Raw genomic sequence first — 19,007 nt, 5'->3', positions numbered from 1 at the left:
GGTACATCCGTACACTGTGAGATCTACGAGCCAGGCGGAGCGTCGGTGAACGGGAACGCAGCCAGTGTTGGTCGAGAGTGCACCTGTATCTTTCAGCATGTTAACTGTGTTTAATGCACAGGTACATGTCAGATGTTTTATGTGTTGTCTTTGTTTTACAGATGAAATGTCAAATAAACTATTGAAACTACATGTTTGAGATGTTACTTAAAGCACCATGAATATTGACTGACAAAAGGTACTAATAAGGTACATTTTATGAATTGCAATTAATTACTTTATTAATAATAAGTTAATAAAAACTTCCTAATCCTTTACAGACCACTTATGATATTCTGGGTTGCCAGTTTGAGAACTGGCATTGGTGTTTATCCTACTCCGACATGACACTTGCTTTCTCTTCTTAGCTCTGGTTCATCAAACCTCATTGATTTGTTTAGATAATGTAATGTTCGGTTTCAACAATTTTGCTAAAACTATTCAAAAGAAATATGATTATTTCATATTAACATGGGTAAAATACCATATCTGCGGATCTAACTATGACAATTCAAAACCCCTTGGGCCCAGGTGGCTCAGAAGTCTTTGTGAGTCAGCATGAACCAGAAAATGAAGCTGCTAAATGGAATTCAGCCATCATTACCCAGGCTACACTTGAGAGCTTTTTTTTAAACTATATAATAACTTATATATAGATAAGATAATATATAGTTCCACTGTATATACATTAGTGTTTATGCATGATGAATATAATCAAGCACCATAGGGAAAACAATATATAATAACAATATAAGTAAATATTATATTCATATGCACATCTGACATACCAGAATCCACATGAATACAGCAGCATAGTATTAAACTGAGATATATATATATATATATATATATATATATATATATATATATATATATATAAGGATAGCCTGGTGTATACTATGGTATAGCCTCTATTTCTCAGCAACCACATTCTGACTTTTGCTATTTAATCCTGCTTGAATTTTAGTACTGTACAGTTCACATATATATGATTTTTTTCTGCTAAGTTACTGCTATATATATATATATATATATATTTGTTCTGTGCAATGATTTAGTTTTACACCATGCCTCTACCTCCTGCTGTAACCTGTGAAACCTTCCATATCAATCACATCTGAATAAAAGCTGTATATAACTGTATATAATGTACATACAACTCTTACTTTTTTTATTCTATTCTACTTTTTATTTGTGTAATGTGTACTTTTCTTATCTGTTGTGTTGTATCTGGAGCTGCTGTAGCAGGTGAATTTCCCCAGGGTGGGATCAATAAAGTCTATCTTATGTTATTATTGCATAAGTATCAATGCCTTTAAGCAAGCTTAATCACAATTGTCCTGCAGACAATCTGCGGCTATATTTCTGTGTACAATATAAATATGTAATTGACGTTATCGCCGGTGAAGTGCAGCAGTGTGGTGAGCTGCTGAGGAGGGGCTCTGCTGGGTGCAGTGACACTCAGTAAACTGGGAGGGTCGCTGATGACTTTCTGCAAACATGGCTGCCCAGGATGAACTCAGTAAGTTTCTCTCTGCGTTATTTGTGATTATTATCTCCTAAAAAAGACGTGTTACTGCCTATCAAATGCACACTGAACAACAGGCCTGCTTCTGTCTAACGATTAGGATGTTTTTAAGCGACCGTAAAGCTTTGCTTGTGTTAAAAAAAAATAAAAAAAACTGGAGCAGGAACGATAGCTAGCTGCTCAGCTATATTGCTAGCTAGAATGCTAACGTCAGGAGGCCGTTTGCCCAGTCATGGTCAAAATGAAACTATCACGCAGGCTATTAATATGACTTCATTAATCAAACTTTTGAGGTGCAGATTTACAACCTGAGTGTTTGGGGCATTTAGGATTAATTGCGCATGGTGTCACTAGTCGTGAAAAGATGGTGGTATGGCAGACAAATGATGAAATGCGTTGTTAGGCTGTCAGTTGGTGAAGCTAACCGGTTGGTGAGCCATGCCGAGAGAAAGAAGGCAGGGCTGGGTGATGGTTGCACCAACACAGCCTCTGACCGGACCAGCTTATTAAACTGGACCAATATGGACCACTCTGTGTCTGTTCTTTTTATCGTTTGTGTATGTTTATTCCCTCTGTATGAAACTGAAGGTCGCACAAGCTAGATTTAGCATGTAGTTACCCAATGGGTTGAATGGAAAGCAGTTGATTGTTGGCTTTAAACAGGCCCTGTGTTTAGTGTTTGTTTGTTGGGATAGGACAAATACCACCTAGAAAATTAGACATTAAAGTTGATCAAGGTGTTAAATGTGTATTTTTTTTTTTTCACAGATCAACTGGAACGTGTGTTCCTTCGCCTGGGCCATGCAGAAACAGATGAACAGCTACAGGACATTATCTCCAAGTTCCTACCCCCTGTGCTCCTCAAACTCTCCAGCGTTCAGGAGGGTGTGCGAAAGAAAGTGAGAAGGGTGTTTCCTATTTCTGTGCCTAAAGAGATTATGACTCTCGAAGCTGCGCTCTGTAGCAGTGGTTCTCAACCTTTTTGGTGTCGAGGATCCCAAAATCGATTCAGGCCATGAATCCGTATTCGAAAAGATGTGGTCTCAGGGATCCGATTTAGTTATTCCATAACTGTCTATTGACATAATAACAGCAGAGAGTGTGAAACCAATGAACAGAACAGTCTCTTATACGTTCTCTCATTTGGCTAACCATTAGCCAATGAAATAATGAATAATAATTAAAATATTCCCCATGTCTCTGGGGACCGTCCCCAAGGACCCCTGGTTAATAAAGTCATTAATTGCAATTCACAAAATGTACCATATTAGTTTTTTATAGCTTTTATCAGTCAATATTCATGGTGCTTTAAGGAACAACTCAAACATGTAGTTTAAAGGACCCCTGCTCTATAGCATAAAATTGTGTGTCAATAAATTGCAGTCTAATGCCATCATAACCTCGCCACCAAATATTAGCTTCTTCTTACCAACACCTCAGATAAACCCATTCAACTTCTATTATGTAGCTGCGGATTCACAATGCAAATAAGCCTATAAGGAGCTTGGATCCTGCTTCTTTGGCTTGTGAGTGTTGATTTATGCATTTGTTTCATCTTAGCAACCCTCCAAATTACTTTCTGTGCCTCCTCTGCTAGGTCATGGAGTTGTTGGTCCACCTGAACAAGAGGATAAAAAGCAGACCTAAGATTCAGCTACCAGTGGAAACTTTGCTGGTGCAGTACCAAGACCCTGCAGCTGCTTCCTTTGTTACAGTAAGAATCACATTTTATAATGTTTGTCTTGTGAAGTTTAGTTTAAGTAATGGTCTGTGCCTTGAGACAGGTGTGGTGATTGTTTAACTTATGTACTTTGTAGAATTTCACCATCATCTACATCAAAATGGGCTACCCACGTCTGGAGGTGGGAAAACAGTGTGAGCTGGCCCCCACCCTTCTCACTGCCATGGAAGGCAAGCCACAGCCACAGCAGGACAGGTGAGGGGACAGATACACTGACACACACACAAAGAAATATGTTTTTTATATATATATATATTCAAAATTTCTGTTTGAGTGACACACCTAAACAATGAAACACAGATACTGCTTCAGCCCTCTTTAAGTGGGACTGACCCTATCTATTCCTTGTTGGTTTGTGATTTAACTTCTCTCTCTCTTTCTTCTCTTAGCCTGATGCACCTGCTGATCCCTACTCTTTACCATATGAAGTATCCTGCAGACACCTCCAAGAATGCTTGTCCATTTAACCTAACTGAGAGGCCAAAGACAGTGCAGCTCCTGCTGGAGTTTATGTTAGATGTTTTACTGATGCCTTATGGGTGAGTTCCTGCTGTGTGGTTTGGGTTGTTGTATGACCAAGGGTAAAGATTGGCCCAACTCCAGTGAACTTGGTAAGTTAGTTGCTAACTTGTCCTGTCTCTCTAGGTTTGTGCTGAACGAATCCCCGACTCGCCCTGCTCCTTCCTCCTCCCAGGGAAGTTCTGCAGAGGGGACAGTGGCTGCAGGTGGCCAGGGTCTCCCCCAGCCTCCCCCGGGGATGAGTGTCTATGCTGCCAAGAGGGTGATTGGAGAGGCCCAGTGGAGCGCTGAGCAGCTAGAGCAGGTACAATAACTGAAGCTGGAGGAAGAGTACTGGCTCTATTTATGTCACTTTGTGTAGGTCTGTGTATACATTCGCCTCAATCCAGAAACTTAAGCTTATGTGTGTGCGTGTTTTGAGCATTTATGTGCATGGTGGTGTACATTGTGTTGCGTTTGTCTTGAGTATCAGCTAATGAGTGCTTCATTGTGTGTTTGGTTTCTGAAGTGTAAGCTGGGCATAGTGAAGTTCATCGAGGCAAAGCAAGTCCCAGAGGTGGAGACCGTGGTGCACCTGGTGGTGGCATCGAGTGACACCCGACACAGTGTGGCCACTGCAGCTGATCTGGAGCTGAAGAGCAAACAGAGGTAGGTGAAGGAGCTTGAATCATCTCTGGTTCATATGACTTTTACAAATTATCAAGTCGTCCACTTAGTGATCTGTCCTCTAACTCACTAAATTACACAGTGATAGGAATGTAACCATACACTCAACTCATGATTCGATACAATTCACAATACTGGGTTCACATACAATCTTTTTAAAACAAAATGAGATTATAATTATGACTGGAAAAAGATTTTCTCAGACAAATCTACAAAATACATTTTCTTTATCAAATTACAGAATCCATTTTTATTTCTGAGGTAGGGTATAAACTGTGCTAAACAATGTATATTTCCTTTTGTGAAGTGAAACTGAAGTGTCATTTTTCATATCACCGATTTGAATCTTCACATATTAGTATTGTGGTTTTACTGTCTTGGGATATGTATTTACATTCCTACACAGTGAGTTAATACGTTATTAGCTACAGTTGTCAAAGCCTGTTAAATTCATCTCTCAATGATTAATTCTTGTCCGATAACATTTTCTTCAGGCTATGAACATTTAAAAGATAGACAGGCTTGCATCTGTATCTATTATAAAGAAAAGCTGACAAACAAACTTTCATTCACATCATTGGTCATGTATTATCTTTCAGCATCATCGACTGGAACAATCCTCTAATTATCAACAAGATGTACAAGGTGTATCTGGGGGATGTTCCTCTTAAAACAAAGGTCTGTAAACTGAACATTTCATTTTCAATCACAACCTGTTTTTAAAAAAAAAATTTAAAAAAGTATATAATACTGTTTTTGCATGTGCTTTAGGGTGGCAATATGAAGCAAGAGCTGAAACACGAGCCAGTGAGCACAAGAGTTAAACTGAAGATCCTGCCACATCTTCTGCGGTCACGTCTAGCCGCAGAGTGCTTTCCAGCTAATATCCAGGTAGGCTCTTTGTCCAAGGCACAGTGTTGCAGACACATGTTAACAGTAAGATGGTGGAAGGCTAAATGATTTTTAAGGAACTGCTCCATTGTGTGGTACAAACATTCCTTCCCTTTTCTCCGTAGGTTGTCTATGATGGTCTGTTTGGAGCAAACACCAACAACAAACTGCTGTCTCTCACCTTGCAGTTTGTCCATCACATCTGCATGGTGTAAGAAAAGTGCCCTTTCTTCTTTGTCTCTATAAAACCATGTTTAATTTCTTTTGGGTGATTATTTGCATTTTGCGTTCAAAAAGTTATATTTAGGCTTTTTTATATTTTCCAGATGTCCTGACACTAATAAACCTTTGGGACTAATGCTGCTTAATGGTCTTACCAAGCTCATCAATGAATACAAGGAGGTAAAACTACAAATGCAGCACACCTTTAAACTGAAATTATACACAGTTTAATGTGATTTATACCTACTAAACAATCATTTGTCCCTGCAGGATCCTAAGTTGCTATGTGTTGCCTACTCTGCTGTTGGAAAGCTGTCAAGGTATAATAAAACAATTACTTTTTTTCCCCCATAAACATGGCCAGCTTTGTGTGGGATTGTATAAATAAAACATATTTTACTTTTTATATTCTTTCCTCAAGCCGCATGCCACAGCTGTTCACAAAGGATATTGCACTCGTACAGCAGTTTTTTGAGTCCATGTGTAAGGTAGGTGAAAGAGCTCTCAAAGATCTGACATTTTTGGGAGAGCACAGTGGTCTATCTGATATTGATATTTCCAAAATTCTGTGTCATCATCTTTAGGAGGAACCTGATGTTCGTCTTGCCATCCAGGAAGCTTTGTCTATGATGGTTGGAGCTTATGCCAACCTACAGGGGGCACTGCTGAACCTGATGGAAGCCCTTGTGGCTGCATACATTGGAAAGGTGAGTGTAGAAGTGCAAAATAGGTATTTGGTTCGTAAAGAAAAAAAACCTAAATGTAGAATCATTTAGTAAGGTGAAATGAGGCAAATCAAGCACTTATGATTTTCTTTTTTGTGCAGCCGGAGGTGCAAGTTCGCCAGGTGGCCATGAAGTTTGCCAGCACAGTGTTTGCTCCTGATCACGTGCCATCAAGATACTTGCTGCTATTGGCAGCTGGAGACCCGTAAGTCCCAAAACACAGAAAACTGCACACAAAGACAGAAAAATGACGGTGCGGAACATAAAATAAACTGGCTTCCTGTGTATTAGGAGGGAGGAGGTGTCTGCGGAGGCCCAGAGGGTGCTGAGAGCTTTTCCTACCAAGATCTCTGAGAAGGAGGGACCAAAGCCAATGCCATCCTTTCCTGACATGGTGGCCTATGTCCAGGAGAAGGTGAGGCTCTATGCAAATTTGTCGTCGCCTTAGAAGCAATACATCCAGATTACAAGGTTTCCATTATTGTTAAAAGAAATAATGAATATCTTATATTTTCTTGTCATTATATCAGGCGGCTCAGAGGATCAAGACTCCAGCTAAGTACATTGTTGGAACTTCTACTATTCCTTTCAACCCATCTGCATTTGGGGAGGTAAATATTAATTGGTGATCAGCCTGGGACATCTTTGGGGGGTGTAAGTTGAGTTGTTTTTTGAGTTCTTTGTCCCGTTTTCCCAGATTGTGCTCTACCTGAGGATGTGTTTAGCCTACAGCGCTGGGGCCACGCCCATGTCCATACGTCTGCCCGACATGCAGGATGATGCACCAGCCATTGGCCACTATGTCCACACACTGCTGTCATCTGAGCATCAACCTCCAGTGTCAAAGGGTTCCGAAGCAAACCCTGTTCATGTCTACATGGACCTGCTGCAGCAGCTGCTGTCTGCTGTAGGGGGTAAGAGAAGTTAACCAGCTCTATGTTTAGGGCTATTATATTCTATGTGATCAAGACAGGTCTCCATTGTTGTTACGGGCTTCTTAAAACATTTGAGATGATTTTTAAGTATTACATGTAGCTTTTATTAATCACATCGTCTAAGGTTAAGTTCAATGCAATGATACAGAGTCTTGGTTTTATTGGTTATTGAACTTATTATAAGTAATGGATTTAGTTATATTGTTTATATTTTTATCTCAATGATGTGATATTGTAAAACACACAGGAACAGTCATGACGGTCATGGTTGGAAACATGTTGTTTATCATGAATCTCTCAACAGGAATCCCAGTTATGTACTGTCTACTGGAGATGGTGTCTGTCTGCCCAGAGAAACTGGCTCCCAGATTTGTTGATAAAATTGATTGGATCAAAGTGAGTATTTAAGTTATATGCATATTTATATGTTGGGGGCTGTGGCTCAGGAGGTAGAGTTTGTCCACTAATCAGAAGGTTGGCAGATTGATCCCTGGCCCCTCCCGCTGCATGTCGAAGTGTCCTTGAGCATATACTGAACTCCAAACCCCAAATTGCCCCTGATGCTGTGCATCAATGTATGAATGTGTATTAGTTTCTGTTTTGGCATCACTGTATGAATGTGTGAATGTGGCAGTGTAGCTTAAAGTGCTTTGAGTAGTTCAAAGACTAAAAAGGCTCTATGCAAGTACAGTCCATATTTAGATGTAGGATGGAGGCATTTGACATTTATTGTTCATTAGTGAGACAACTATCAGCACCACTTAACAATTAGTCCCATCATTTAGCTGTCCTGTGATAATGTAAAACCATGAGCCTAATTCACATTCACTATTGTCAGTGCAATCATCCGTAATAGATTTTATTCTCTCTTCCACAGAGTCTGATGAACACAAATAAGGAGGACATGAGGGAGCTTGCAGCCCAGTTGTATGCGTTGGTGATTTCCACCATGACTGGCAACGAGCTGCAGATGGCTGTGCACAACCTGGTCAAAATCACCAAAGACAATCATGTATGCCACTTTGTCTCTATTTATGGAGCACTTGATAGTTTTTATTATATTTCAAAATGTGCATTTTTACCTTACCGTAAATATTTGTTTGTTTTGTTGAGCCACAGAGTCCTGAGACTCAGCATGGCGCCATCTTGGCTCTTGGCTATATGGTGGGAAGGTACATGAGTAGGAAGAAGGCTGTCACCTCCAGGGACTCTACGCGTGACATGGGGCAGCCAATGAACATCACCTCCGAAGGAGATGATGAACTTGTTGCCATGGCCACCAAGACGATTGGTATGTAATTATTTTGCAACAATTCCTTGCAGTTTAGGCTTCAATTGTTAAATTTCCTTTTAATGTTTGTCAAAATTTGATCTGCCATTTAACTTTTTGTCACCACTATATTATTCACTCTGCAGTATACTGGTTCATACACTTGTTTGTGTATCCATCCAGGTTCCTTCCTGGACAGCAGTAGTGCACTGCTGGCTGTAGCAGCGTGCACCGCTCTGGGAGAAATTGGGCGGAACGGCACCCTGCTTATCCCCGCAGAGGGAGAGGGCTTCACCAAACTGTCAACCGTGGAAAACCTGCTGGCTCGTATCCCCTCTGGCAAGGAAAGCACAAAGGTAACCTGGGACTTCACAAACGAAGTGGTTGCTGACAAGTTAATTCATGGTGCACACTGTGTCCGTACTATATTCATACTGTATGATACATCCAATCTTCAGCTAAAAGATTTGTGACTCATGCCATCTTTATCTCAATGGTCTTGTTTGTCCATGTACGGGTTCCAGATGAAGGAGCGATCAATCCAGACCTTGGGTTACCTACCTGTGGGAGATGGAGACTTCCCTCATCAGAAGAAGCTGCTGCAGGGCCTAATGGACTCTGTAGAGGTATGAAACTGACTGACAGTAGCATAAACAATGGCAATGCAGGGCTTCACAAAGACAACAACAAAAACAGTTACAACTTAAAGATTATTTGGCGGTGTTAATAGTTGTAGGCTATGTTTTCTGAAACCTTCAAGTGAGATTTTTTGCAGTTACAAATTCCACTGTATGATCTTCATTCCTTGACAGGGTACCCCTATGAATCGGTAGGGCTCATTAGTGGAAACATATCTCATATGTTTCCCCTTCTCTCCCTCAAGGCCAAGCAGGTGGAGCTGCAGTTTACAGTTGGAGAGGCTATAACCAGTGCTGCAATAGGCACCAGCTCTGGAGCTGCCAGAGATCCATGGACCTGCACCGAGGACCAGTACAGCCCGCCACACAGTAAGTACTTTGTCTTGATCCCCGTCACTTGCATCATGAAAGTATGTTGTACAATGAGATGCATTCTGATGAATGCTAGGTAAAAAAAAAACATCTATGTTTTGCCCCTTAACAACAGTTCCACTCTCTTTTTTTCCATGTTAGATATGAAAAACAATGACGTAGTTCTGTGGGTCCTCAAATCCATCCTGTCCAAGTATATACCCAGCCAGAACCCCCATGTCCGACAGGCAGCCTGCATATGGCTGCTTTCCCTGGTCAAGAAACTTAGTCAACACAAGGAAATCACGGTGGGTGTATTGTACAATGATGTACTTCTGAATGTAAACATAAGTGGGTGCCACAGTTCAAAGGAGGAACTCTAATATGGGAGTAAAGAAGATTTTGTTTTTTTGCTGTCACAAAAGATGCTTTTCTTTCTCTCATGAGAAAGAGAATCAGTTTTATTTAGTTTAAGACTTTGGTATGCAAACTCCTTTTATTGTTGTGTTGTAATTCACATATATATTTTTTGCCTTTACTCCCACAGTCCCATTTGAAGGAGATTCAGGTGGCGTTCATCTCTGTTCTCTCAGACCCTGATGGTAAGAAGAGATCTGCTCATTACTTAAACCAACCAGTAAAATGTGCAACAAAATAAAAAATTCCAGTTCTTCATCCATCCCTCTTTTTCTCTTCTTCCATCTAGAGTTGAGTCAGGATGTAGCGTCTAAAGGCCTGGGACTTGTGTATGAGATGGGAGGAGAGGGTGACCAACAGAAACTGGTGTCCACCCTGGTGGAAACACTCATGACTGGCAAAAGGTGAGTGGGTGGTTGAGTAAAACAGGAAGCAAACGAGAGAATTACAGGAGATTGTAGTGCCCTTTCTGTAGGAGGTGAGAAATAACTTCGGAAAAAAATTTATCAGTTCTTATTTATCATTGCAAACAGAGTAAAACATGCTGTTTCAGAAGATACAGAGGTATTCCAGGGAGAAGGTCTGGGTAAAACACCTGATGGGTAAGTCATATATCAGCACTACTTGACCTTTTTTCTGTATGTAATGTATTTAAAATGCTCAAAATGTCTATTTCTTTGGGCTCTGTGTGCACAAATTGACCTACTTCTCCCTCTTGCATCGATGGCTCCCGGCAGTCACGGCCTGACCACATACAAGGAGCTCTGCTCATTGGCCAGCGACCTGAACCAACCAGATCTGGTCTACAAGTTCATGAACTTGGCGAATCATCATGCCATGTGGAACTCCCGCAAGGTATCGTGCTCACGCACCATACTCTCGATCCTCTTTCCTGTCCATCACGTGCCAATTTTCCTGCTATTTGGGGTTGTCTCACCCTTCCTTCCACCTTTTCTCTCCTCCTTTTCAGGGAGCAGCTTTTGGTTTCCACATGATCGCAGCCAAGGCCGGTGAGCAGCTGGCTCCATTCCTGCCCCAGCTCGTGCCTCGTCTGTACCGCTACCAGTTTGACCCCAACCTTAACATTCGCCAGGCCATGACCAGCATCTGGGATGCCTTAGTCACTGATAAGACCCTGGTAGGGGTTGAATCTTGTGCATGTGCAAAAATACATACTCATGAATGTGGAAACAAATGGATGTGAGCATGTTTGTTCTCATGTGTTTCAGGTGGATAAGTATCTTCAGGAGATCCTGCAGGATGTCATTTCCAACTTGACCAGTAACACCTGGAGAGTGCGTGAGTCCAGGTACAATAAAAACATTTTGTTAATGTTAAGACCACCCTTATCCACTCTTCTACTTTTATTTACTTATTTAGCTTGAGTTGATTTTGTGAGAACGTTAAATGCTCCATTCATCCAATTCAATTGGAACTTATTTTTTATTACATGTGAAGGTAAAAAAATTGATGTTCAGTTGCAGTCCAGTTGTCCTTGGTTGGAGGTTTTGCTGCAGCTATTTCTGTTAAATGACTTTCTTGCTCAAGTATTCATATAATGATCTTGTGCCATACATTTATCTGAGATTATTTCCAGGTATAATGCGACAAAACAGCAATACATTTCTATTCCAAATCTCTCTTAGGGTTTTTTGCCTTTGCCATCTATACCTTTCTCCTCTGGCCTCAGGAACACTGTAATGGCCCTGGCCATTGTAATTATAGTAACTGCTGTAATTACAGTAACCATTGTGATCATTATAATTATAGTAATCTAGCAATTCAGTTTATTTTCTGTTACACTCTCAAGCCTACGCTGTAATGCAGAAATCCGGAGAAAAAATGTCTTGATGAATTGATTTTCCTTCCAGCTGCCTGGCTCTGAATGACCTGATTCGTGGCCGCCAAGCTGATGACCTCATTGATCACCTGGCAGAAATATGGGAGACACTCTTCAGAGTCCTTGATGACATCAAGGTGAGCAGGAAATGATCACAATCAGAGTTGCTTTAATTCACCAAGAACAACAGATGGAATTTGTTAATAGTTCTGTTGCATTGCAAACTAGGTGACTAATTATATAAGGATATTGTCAATGTCATACACACTAGGGATGGGCATTTTAAGTCATTTCACCCAAGTAAAATTGCAGGTGGGTTCACTGTTAACTGGTTTTTCAATGCACAAGTTTAATGTTGCATGTCTTGCACTGCATTTGCATTTCTGTCTACTTTTTCAAAATACTTCTACTGTAACCTTAGGCAAGTGATGTGTGACTAAAAGCGGAGAATGTTATCTGTGTGCAGATATGAATACGAGTATTCAATTCCTCGAGCATATACTCATTTCCAAAGTCATTTAGTACTGATGCAGGCCCATCCCTAACACACACAGCAGAATACCTAAGCACATTTCAGGTAGGTATTCAGTTTTGAATTGTTTCTTTATTGATTTTGTCATTTTGGATTTCAGGAATCTGTGAGGAAAGCTGCAGACCTGACACTGAAGACGCTCAGTAAGGTAAAGTTTGTCAGAATATCAACCTGTGTGTGTGTTCATACTTTGCACATGACGTCACAACTAGTAGCTGGCGGGCAAGAACATCGTTCTCCGGCAACGAAACCCAGTAAACTAATCAAGGATCTTGCCAGGACGTCGCCAGTTTTCTATCTATCTATCTATCTATCGATATCTAGATATCTAGATATGATGAGAAGAATACATGTTACAGTACACACGTTACTGTTGTACTGCGTCTACTTACTTACTTACAGTTACTTTGCATACATAACGTTACTATCGTACAGTTATTACTACTACCTTAACGTTACAACCTAACAGATTGCTAACAGGATTAAAGGCATTTCGCTGCTCTAGCTGCTCTTGTCTGTTGTCTGATGCTATGTGGAGTGGATAAGCAGGTAGGCTACAATGTTTGACATCCTGTTAGCCATATATGATACAGCATAGTTGGCATAAGGTTTTTTTTAGACTAACGTTACTTATCAAGCTGTCATTCGCCGGCAGGCAGGGTGTACATATTCAGATGAAGACTTCATCACACGACGGAACAGATGTCACTTTGTGTATAGCTACAAACATTCAAACATTAGCAAACGTTAGCGGGTAACGTTAGCTAGCTAACTAGTAACACTCACGTTTGCTTTGATTATGAAGATATTCCTGTTTTTCACCTCCCATACGACAGCGTTGTTAACCCATCCACTCTTGAAAAAAGATAGCTATCTGTACTTTTGTAGGCTTTCATTTTTTGTCCGGTGTAAGGTGACGGATATATGTAAATATATATGTTTCTTGCCCGCCAGGTAACCATGGTAATCACGTGACTGCAAAGTATGAAAAACTTGTTTTTGTGTACACGTGCATATCCAAGTGTCTCTCTCTCTCTCTATCCAGGTGTGTACTCGTATGTGCGAGTCTACAGGCTCTGCAGCCCAGAGAACTGTGGCGGTGATGTTACCAACCCTGTTGGAAAAAGGCATCGTTAGCAATGTATCAGAGGTCCGCGCACTAAGGTAACCTCTCCCTCTATAAATAAATGTGGTCTTGGTTTTGGCTTTTTGTTTATCTTTCAGTCACCACATTACCAGGTTGTAATTTTGTGCCACAGAATCGTCTGCCTTCTCTCTCAACCCATCCATTTTATTTATTCCCTACCAGTATCCAGACCCTGGTGAAGATTAGTAAGACAGCCGGTGCCAGATTAAAGCCTCATGCTTCCCGGTTGATCCCAGCCCTGCTGGAGGCCCTCAGCACCCTGGAGCCTCAGGTCCTCAACTACCTCAGTCTCAGAGCCACAGAGCAGGAAAAGGTAATCTCAGCCTTCAGCTGCATCTTCACTTAACTAGTCTGGTTACCAAAGCCTGTTTTATTATGTTAGAGTCCACATGAGTCATGAGTTCTGTTCTTTCTGCTTCTATAGAGTGCCATGGATGCTGCCAGGCTGAGTGCTGCCAAGTCCTCTCCAATGATGGAGACCATTAACATGGTAAGGAAAAGGTTGTATTTGCTGTTGAATTTCATTCCATCTTTTCATTGAGGTTATTCAGCCCAGTTTGTAGGTGTCACAGGAAAGAATATCAGGTTTCTACTTGACAAAACATGATAACAGGCCAATGAAATCTGTTTAGTAAGGACTGTCTTGTGTCTCCCTGTGCTCAGTGTCTGCAGCACCTCGATGTTTCTGTGCTGGGCGAGCTGGTTCCCAGACTCTGTGAGCTGCTCAAGAGTGGAGTAGGCTTGGGCACCAAGGTAGACACACTTCTGTATTTCTAACAGAGTTGGTAAATGGTTGATGCTTTGATTGTCTTTTAAATACACCTGTTTCTCATGTGTTGGCCCTTGTTCCCCTCGTGTTTGTAGAGCTGTAGTGTATCAAGTCAGCCTATTTATGTTTGTCTATTTTCTCTGCGCAGGGTGGCTGTGCTAGTGTAATTGTTTCACTCACAGTGCAGTGCCCCCAGGACCTCACCCCATACTCAGGTAAAGCACAAGTTTGCTCATCCATTCCTTCAATGTATTTACTATTTTGAAGAAAGTGAACTAATGTCAAAGATACTTGTTCCCAGGTAAACTGATGAGTGCCCTGTTGAGTGGTATCCATGACAGAAGCACCGTAGTACAGAAACAATTTGCCTTTGCTTTGGGACACCTAGTCAGGGTAAGCACTACGTCTGTTAAGCAGTTGATTACATGAATCACAGCATAGGGGTTCCTCAGTGACTCAGTAAGCATGGGTTGTTGTACTTGTTTTTCCCATCAGACAGCAAAAGACAGCAGTGTCGAGAAACTACTACTGAAGCTCAACAGCTGGTACCTGGAGAAAGAAGGTAAGACAGCAGAAAATACATTTTCCCTAAAAAATACAAGCATTTTGTATTTGCAATAAACCAAACAAGTCTCACACAAACTCTCTTACTCGCAGAACTCGTGTACAAGTCGTCATGTGCGCTGACTGTGCACGCCATCAGCCACTACAGTCCTGATGTGCTGAAGGGCCATGCAGGAGTGGCTCTGCCGCTGGCCTTCCTGGGTATGCATCAGGCGGCAGGTCCTGATGAGGAGAAAGGGGAGAGCCACGATGCCACGCTGTGGGCTGAGGTGTGGCAGGAGAACGTCCCAGGTGAGAAATACTCATACAGTGTGTGCTTACCGTATAGCATTTTGGAATATAAAACATGGTCTAATCATAACATCTCTGTGTATTTCGTCACTGCTCATTGCTGTGATTCTAGGAAGCTTTGGAGGCATCAGACTCTACATGACAGAGCTGATCGCTATCACGCAGAAGGCACTGCAGTCCCAGTCCTGGAAGATGAAGGCTCAGGGTGCAGCTGCCATGGCAACCGTTGCCAAGGAACAGACGGGCTCATTGGTGGCACCACACCTTGGCATGGTGCTAACAGCTTTAATGCATGGACTGTCTGGACGCACATGGGCTGGCAAGGTAACGACTGATTATACGACAGCAGAGCAAAACCATAAGAAAGAAATTATATTTATACTTTTTTAAATTTTTTGGTTTCAGGAGGAGCTGTTGAAAGCCATTGGATCAGTAGTCTCCAAATGCAGGTGAGACTCCTTGCAGAACCCCCCCCCTTAAACGGCAGTGTTATTTGAAGGACACTCATTTACAAGTTCTTATATTTTATTGCTTCCATTCTTTCTTTGACTTTTAGCACCGAGCTGCAGAAGCCTTGCGCAGGCCAACCCACCATCTCTGAGGTGCTGGAGGTTGTGTTGAAGGAATGTCGTAAGGAGAGTCTGGTGTACAAAATGGCGGCTCTGCGCTGTGTTGGAGACGTGCTTCAAAGCAGCCAGGAGGACCGTTTCAGGGACATGGCTGAGATCCTTTTACCTCTGATCAAGAAGGTTCAACTACATCTAATCATTTCATATCGCCTAATTGTTATTAACCTGTGTGTGTATATATGTTTAGTTTTAGTAGTTAAAGTTAAGTTATTGTTTTTAACTGTGCTACATCTGTCTTCTTGATTCCCATCAGAGCTGCCCAGAGAGTGGTGCTGCGTCACCGAGGTCACTGGAGGATGATGATGATAGAGATGTGAAGGAGAAAGAGCTGCAGACAGAAGCTCTGCTCTGTGCTTTTGAGACTCTTGGAAAGGCTTGGCCCAGAAACCCACAGACTCAGGGTAGGTTACAGCTTGTCCTCAGAACAGACACAACTGGACCACTGCTCAGAGAGAACAAGTTCAGAGAACTGGTTCAGGGAAATTAATAAACCCTAAACCACATTTAACATTTCTAAGCTGTACACTTTGACATATTGTACATTGTGTGCGGTGAAAAATATTAATACTGGACACCAACATTCCCACAATAATATAATGCAGCATAGAAATCTTTTCAGAATTGTAGGCCCCGCCCCTTAAAATCAGATTTTCACTAATCACAGAGAAACTTTCCACTTTCAGAAGATGATTGTGAAATAAAACATCCTTCTAGTATCAATATCATTCTGCACAGTGAAGCTCAAACATCCAACTGTGGGACCAAGAAGAAAAAACACACTTTAGAGTTGAGGGGGACTTTAATAAGCAACTACAATATATGGGGCTTAAGCTCAGTGGCAGAACTGATACTGCTCTCAGTAATGTAGGCTAAACTGAGATGTGGCCCTTGTATGAAGTAATGTTTTAAATATTGTGTTTGTCTGTAGCTTGTTTCCAGGTGGAGGTGTGCAATCTGATGTGTGAGAAGCTCAAGCTCAGCACCTGGAAAGTCCAGCTCGGTGTTCTTCAGTCCATGAAGGCATACTTCAAAGGGTAAGGTCCAAACAAAGAATAGCTATACTAAAAAGGGTTTCTCAAATTAACCCTGAATTAATCAAGCTGATCAAAGTGTTTTGACTGAATACATGAGGTGTTTTTCTCTGTAGGTTATTGCTGCTAGAGAAAGGCAATAAAGACTTGAACGTGTTGTCGCAGATCCTCACAGAGACCTGTGCTGCTCTCACTTACCCTTTAGGTAAGCACCTCACATTTTCAGTGGACTTAAATTGTCTCAACAGGCCTCCATTTCATCATCATATTTGTGTTGCTTTTCTTTCCAGAAAACAAAAGTTACTCCTCCGTGAGGACAGAGGCCTTGTCAGTTGTGGATCTGATCGTAAAGAGAACTGGAGGCAAGTATTTATTGCTACTAAGACTGTTAAAGTATATTGTTCTTGATTTGTAACTGACATTGCCATCAGCATGTGCTGCATATTTGAAATCCAACCATAGATATTTAATATCATCCACTTCAAAGAATGAATTCCAATACAAAGCCACTGTCTTTAATGTTTTAGTTTATGGCTGATATTAGAGACTTGTTAAGGATTACTGTCCTGTATTATGCTAATTATTTTCAGCTTCACATTTCTCACAGACTGGGCCCTTGAATACACAAAAAGCATATATACTGTTTGTATCATAGATAATTTATCCAGGTGTCACTGAAATATTCTTGTGCATGTGTGATTTGAACAGAGAGTGAACAGTGGGACTGTGTGTCTGTGAAGAGCCGGGAGCAGCTTCAGCGCTCACTGTCAACGCTGCAGTCCGACAGCAGACCTGATCTGAGGGATAAGGCTCAGGAGCTGCGCAGACACATACAGAGCCAACCCTGAGCGCACGAGCGCACACACACACACACACACACACACACACACACACACACACACACACACACACACACACACACACACACACACACACACACACACACACACACACACACACACACACACACACACACACACACACACACACACACACACACACACACACACACACACACACACACACACACACACACACAGTCAAAACAACAAAATAGAGCATCAACTTCATTCTACTTCTTTATCTGTAAAACAAAACACATCGCACACTCCTGTATGACCACTTTGACGCAGTTATCTTCTCATAAACATATTCACAAATCTCTCAAATAATTGCATCATTTATCACATATTACCTGTGAGCTTTTAAGCTGCCTTTGTGCGAGGGACTGCTCCACTCAAGCTGACAGACTGATGACAAGGCTTGACTTTGAAGCTTGAAGAGACTACAATAACAACTTGCTCTGAGTGTAAACTCACAGTGACAAGTGGTGAGGGGCAAGGCTATTATTGTAATGTGTCAAGTTTAATTTGGTTCATTTAAATGGACAGTAAGATAATGATAATAAATACTATATAAACCAATGTGTTGGGTTTGTGGATGCTGTATACCTATAGCCCCAAAATGGGGACTTTTACTACTGTTGTGGGTTTGCCTACTCATTAAATATCAGAACAGCAGCAGGTTGTACACCTTAGCAGATCGTTCCTCATTCCAAGTTGCTTTATTCAGGGGGTGTGGACACTTCCTCACTCTTTTACCACTGCTAATGAGTAGTGGTGAAAGAGCTGTGGCATTGGAGAGATGTGTCTCTCTCAGTCCTTTTTAAATGGTGTTATTTCTCCTGTTTGCAAGGTGAATGAGCAAGACAACGGCCAATTTTGTGAAGTCTTGAGAATAAATAAAAATAAACCTGCTGTTAAGTTCAGAGTGATACTATTGTTGTTTGAATTTGTCCCTGATGAAATAAAAATACATTGACAATTTGGAAAAGTGATTTTCTTTTGTCTTTACATAGAATGATGGTTATACAATTACATTGTTAAATCAAAGCAACTAATGTATGAGGGGTTGAAGAGGCCATTGTTACTGTATCCTTTTAAATTAAATCAAACATGTATACAAATCAGCTGCATTAAGTTCATTAGTTATTTTTCTTACTGGTTCCTGTAACAACCAGTCAGATGTTGTAGTGTATTTCAGAGGGGAAAATGGCAGCTCAACATTAACTTAAGCTTTATGTTTCAACATTATAGCATATGCAATAATCTTGTATACTTTAAGTACTTAAACAATGTTATATAGTGAGTGCCAGTTTGGCAAGAAACAATTTGGGTGTTATTTGTTTGCAAAACAGTATGAAATAACCTTTAGTTATTCAAAATGCTAACAAATGCACTTTAGGTTGTTTGAAATGTATTC

General features: G+C 41.2%; 1 protein-coding gene across 1 annotated transcript; it reads left to right on the top strand.

Annotated features, from left to right (window-relative positions):
• Window positions 1-1,474: 1,474 nt before the first annotated feature.
• On the top strand, window positions 1,475-18,578 carry ecpas (Ecm29 proteasome adaptor and scaffold). The gene is made up of 49 exons (XM_051384173.1): window positions 1,475-1,561; window positions 2,336-2,466; window positions 3,165-3,281; window positions 3,385-3,503; window positions 3,698-3,847; window positions 3,954-4,131; window positions 4,336-4,475; window positions 5,093-5,171; window positions 5,265-5,384; window positions 5,510-5,595; window positions 5,711-5,786; window positions 5,877-5,926; window positions 6,028-6,094; window positions 6,191-6,313; window positions 6,433-6,536; window positions 6,623-6,746; window positions 6,862-6,942; window positions 7,029-7,245; window positions 7,571-7,662; window positions 8,144-8,278; window positions 8,386-8,557; window positions 8,720-8,892; window positions 9,061-9,162; window positions 9,420-9,543; window positions 9,688-9,833; window positions 10,073-10,127; window positions 10,232-10,346; window positions 10,476-10,544; window positions 10,680-10,797; window positions 10,913-11,080; window positions 11,172-11,251; window positions 11,814-11,919; window positions 12,415-12,462; window positions 13,360-13,478; window positions 13,624-13,774; window positions 13,886-13,951; window positions 14,125-14,214; window positions 14,379-14,445; window positions 14,532-14,623; window positions 14,726-14,792; window positions 14,888-15,085; window positions 15,198-15,409; window positions 15,491-15,534; window positions 15,642-15,834; window positions 15,968-16,115; window positions 16,643-16,748; window positions 16,862-16,950; window positions 17,036-17,107; window positions 17,454-18,578. Exons 1-49 carry the CDS (start codon window positions 1,540-1,542, stop codon window positions 17,591-17,593), a joined length of 5,541 nt encoding a protein of 1,846 aa, XP_051240133.1. The 5' UTR covers window positions 1,475-1,539; the 3' UTR covers window positions 17,594-18,578.
• The last annotated feature ends 429 nt before the right edge of the window (window positions 18,579-19,007 follow it).

This window comes from Dicentrarchus labrax, unplaced genomic scaffold, assembly GCF_905237075.1.
Source record: "Dicentrarchus labrax unplaced genomic scaffold, dlabrax2021, whole genome shotgun sequence".
Classification (NCBI taxonomy): Eukaryota; Metazoa; Chordata; class Actinopteri; family Moronidae; genus Dicentrarchus; species Dicentrarchus labrax.
The sequence above is the reverse complement of the archived record's forward strand: the minus strand, read 5'-3'. Positions and strand labels throughout refer to the sequence as shown.

Bases quoted from the DNA above. Each gene is read 5' to 3' on its own strand.
- ecpas (XM_051384173.1), top strand. From the start codon at position 1,540: ATGGCTGCCCAGGATGAACTCA. The intron at 6,943-7,028 runs GTAAATATTAAT...CCGTTTTCCCAG, and splicing joins ACCCATCTGCATTTGGGGAG to ATTGTGCTCTACCTGAGGAT. The intron at 14,793-14,887 runs GTAAGACAGCAG...TCTTACTCGCAG, and splicing joins CTGGTACCTGGAGAAAGAAG to AACTCGTGTACAAGTCGTCA.